This window comes from Bison bison, unplaced genomic scaffold (genome assembly GCF_000754665.1).
Source record: "Bison bison bison isolate TAMUID 2011002044 unplaced genomic scaffold, Bison_UMD1.0 scf7180017864491, whole genome shotgun sequence".
Classification (NCBI taxonomy): domain Eukaryota; kingdom Metazoa; phylum Chordata; class Mammalia; order Artiodactyla; family Bovidae; genus Bison; species Bison bison.
The window spans coordinates 25,087,723-25,091,888 of NW_011495050.1; the positions used below are offsets into that span (position 1 = coordinate 25,087,723).

At 41.1% G+C, this 4,166-nt stretch overlaps 1 protein-coding gene across 2 annotated transcripts in view; it reads right to left on the reverse strand.

Annotated features, from left to right (window-relative positions):
* The window catches only part of CPQ (carboxypeptidase Q), a 561,149-nt gene that overhangs the window by 427,161 nt on the left and 129,822 nt on the right, over window positions 1-4,166 (reverse strand). For both annotated transcript variants that reach the window (XM_010863545.1, XM_010863546.1), the window contains exon 2: window positions 1,186-1,651. In XM_010863545.1, coding sequence (XP_010861847.1) covers window positions 1,186-1,651 — 466 coding nt within the window. The remainder of the gene's footprint in view (window positions 1-1,185; window positions 1,652-4,166) is intronic.

Here is a 4,166-nt window from a genome sequence, read left to right on the forward strand (position 1 = left end):
CCATCCCTCTGGGTCATCCCAGTACACCAGCCCTGAGCATCCTGTATCATGCATACCTGGACTGGCGATTTGTTTCACATATGATATTATACATGTTTCAATGCCATTCTCCCAAATCATCCCACCTCGCCCTCTCCCACAGAGTCCAAAAGACTGTTCTATACATCTGTGTCTCTTTTGCTGTCTTGCATACAGGGTTATCGTTACCATGAAGATGCTTTTCAAAAGCTGACCATCTGCTTCTCTACTGGATGTTTCTCTTGGCATTAGAGAAGGTCAAAAGTTTTTAGAAAAGCTCAACTTTTTTTTTTTTTTATCAACTACAGTTAACCCTTGAACAACACAGGTTTTAACTGCACAGGTCCACTTACACATAGATTTTTTTTCAATAGTAAATACAACAGTACTACCTGATCTGTAGTTGGTTGAATATGCAGATGCAGAAACTCATGGATACAGAGGAACCAAAGCATATATGGAGGGATGACTATAAGTTCTATGCAGATTTTTAACTGTGTGGAGGGTTGGTGCACCAACTCTACTATAGTTACTTTGCCATAGGAAAACTGTCCATGAATACATGCATAGTCCATGAACAATCCATTACTGATCAGTGGCTCACTGTTGGCTGCTTATACATTCCTGATCTAAGCATTTATATTGTCTGATGAAGCTGAGCCAGAGTGCTGCTGAGTAAAGACAGAACTCCATCCTAGACAACTCTTTACATTAGAAGCCTTGGGTTCTGTTAAAATAACTACTTGAAATCAATTCAATGTGCAAGACTCTGTCCCCTATTTCATTAATTTTAAGAAGTTCTGTTCATTGAGGCCACTTGAAAGAAATCATAACTTTGTGACCTATTTATATATATTGCATTCTCTACAAAATGATACTACTGTTATACTAGATAGAAATTATTAAGTGATTCAGTTCATAAGTATCATGGACCAATAGTAGATGCTTCATTTTAAAAAGTGACACTTTCAGAAAAGAGAGGGAGAAAAGGGAAGGGGAGAAAAAAAGAGTATGAGTAAAGCACTCATGAAGCCAATGAAATGGAAAATGATTCTTTCTTTTTATCACCCAATTATAATGGGAACCATGCACACTATAATCAGTTATGTCACATGGCATTCGTTTTATAATGAACACAGCAAATTGACTTGAAAAAGCAAACCATACCTTCTGGGGGCGTTCCAATGCTGCTGCCAAGACCCAAAATAGCCATCTTGTGAATCCTCGGCTCCAGCATCACAGCAGATTCCTCTCCCCTCTCCCAGTGGGGTATTTTGACAGGCTCCAGGTGGACGTTCTCCAAGCCATCTCCCTTCAGGTTTTGCTGCATGATCTCGATGGCTCTTTCTAGGTTCTTGGAGCCACTTAGTCTGGGCCCAACAGTATCAACCAGAAGTGCCAGCCGCTCATAGGATCTGTTCTGGGCTTTACCATAAACAGTAAGGTTGATGACTGATTTAGCAACATCTCCATAGTGGGCTATTTCTTCTTTGATTTCTTGAAAAGTCCTCTGAGAGGGGCCATTCCCATATATAGCTTTCCCAGAGGCCAGGGGTAAAAGGTGAACAACACCGACAAACATGAAGAGAAGGAACTTCATTGTTTTTCCAGTCAGTTTTCTTCCTAAAATCATCTGTGTAAGGAAGAAATGTGTGTTAGGAGAAAAGAATCTCACAACTACCTGCCCATAACCCAGGGACTGCTTTTCAAATAGGAAAAACTGGTACCCTTATCAACTGGTACCCAGTTTCCATCAAATTCATAACTCTCAGGAATGAAGGAAAGAGACAGCAGTTGTCCTTATTGATAGCTTAGCATTTATTAAAACCACAAATCACATATTACCTAGAAATCAGTTTAAAATCTGCCAAAAGATTATAATAGGAAGATAACTAGGAAAGAGAGGAAGAAATAGTGGTAACAGTGATAGGAATGTGCTGTGCTGTGCTTAATCATGTCCGACTCTTTGTGACCCCATGAACTGCAGCTTGGCAGGCTCCTCTGTCCATGGGATTCTCCAGGCAAGAATACTGGAGTTGGTTGCCACGCCCTCCTCCAGGGGATCTTCCCAACCCAGGTCTCCTGCATCGCAGGCAAATTCTTTACCGACTGAGCCACCAGGGAAGCCCAGTGATAGGGCTAGGGCAGTGTTATCTGCTACCCCTTTTTCTGAACAGTAGTAGTGCTCAGTTGTGTCCAGCTCTTTGCAACCCCATGGACTGTAGCCCCCCAAGGATCCTCTGTCTATGGGATTGGAGTGGGTTGCCATTGGCTTCTCCGGGGGATCTTTCTGACTCAGGGATCGAACCCACATCTCTTGCATCTCCTGCATTGGCAGGCAGATTCTTTACCACTAATGCCACCTGGAAAGCCCTTCTTCTAAACAGAATATGACCCAAATCCATTTCAGAGTTCCCTCTGCCTGAAAGGCCTATTGGAACTCATCCTTTGAGGCCCTTTCACATGTTACCTTTTCTTGATCCTCTCCCTAACCCTATCCCCTCCACATCCTTTAATCCTCACAACTCTATGAGACAGTTTCTTATTATTACCTTCATATTAGAATTGAGGATTCTGAGATAGTGAGAGATTAAGTAACTTTCCAAAGACACACAAAGACTTTCTAGCTCTAGAGACCATGATGTAAACAGTGCTACTCAAAGTATGGTTTGTGGACCAATGCCAGTCCACAGCTGTTTTTCCACAAAATATAAACACAAAGATTAAGAATAAACATATTCAGGGCTTCCCTGGTGGTCCAGTGATGAAGGATCCACCTTGAAATGCAGGGGGCACGGGTTCTATCCCTGGTCGGGGCACATCCCATGTGCTGCAGGGGAACTAAGCCCATGAACCACGACTACTCCACAACTACTAAGCCCGTGCTCTGGAGCCGCCAGCTGCAAGTACTGAGCCCACATGCTGAAACTACTAAGGCCCAAGCACCCTCAACCCTGTGCTCCTCAACAAGAGAAGCCACCCCAGTGAGAAGCCTGGGCACCGCTAGAGAAAGTCAGAGAGCGGCAACAAAGACCGAGCGCAACTGAAAATAGAGTAAACACACTTAGTGCTGTGCAACACAGTAGCTAATAGTCTAATGAGGTGATTACAATTTAAATTAAATTAAATAATCAGCTTCTCAGTCACACTAGCTGCATTTCAAATGCTCAGTACCCACATGTGACTAGTGGATGTTGCATTGGGCAGCACAGCAAGAACATTCTATCATCATAGGAAGTTCCACTGAATAGCACTAGCCCAGACACCTTTATAGACAATTGACAGAACAACGGTGTATTTGTCAAATCTAGTAACTAAAAAATCGTACTTTCCTTTGTATAACTCTTTTTATTTTTCTAATTCACTATTATATTTTGCGAAAGTATCAGTCTGAAACAAATTCTAAATTTAAGAATCTGGTCCTTCATGACAGATATTTTGAGAAGCATAGTCATAAACTACTATAAGAATAAATTCCAAATTCAGACAGACAGCATACAAGGCCTCTCAAAATATGGTTCCAACAACCACCTCAAGCTCATCTCTCCACCTGCCCCTCTAGAGTGCACACGTTTCACTCTCATTCTCATTTCTTCTCTCTCCCTCTCTCTCTCTCACATGCACCAACACATGTATACCCCTAAGCTTTGAGAAATTGAGCACCTAAAGTGTGGCTAGTCCAAACTGAGATGTTTTGTACATGTAAAACATATACCTGATTTGATCTTTAAAATCAACTACTTCACACTTAAGTATGAGCAAACAACATAAATATTTCAGATATACTGGATTAAATATATTATTACTAATCTCACCTATTTCTTTTTACTTTTTAATATGGCTATTAGAAATTTTTACCTTATATAACATTTATATTTATAATTAGCAATATTCTACCTACACTGAAGTGGACCCTGTTCTTCAAATACCCAGGTCCTTTCATAACTCTGGGTCTCTACTTACGTTTATTCCCTTTTTTTGCAAGGACCTTCCTTCTCTTTTTTTTTTTTTAATTTTATTTTTAAACTTTACATAATTGTATTAGTTTTGCCAAATATCAAAATGAATCCATCACAGGTATACATGTGCTCCCCATCCTGTACCCCCTCCCTCCTCCCTCCCCATACCATCCCTCTGGGTCGTCCCAG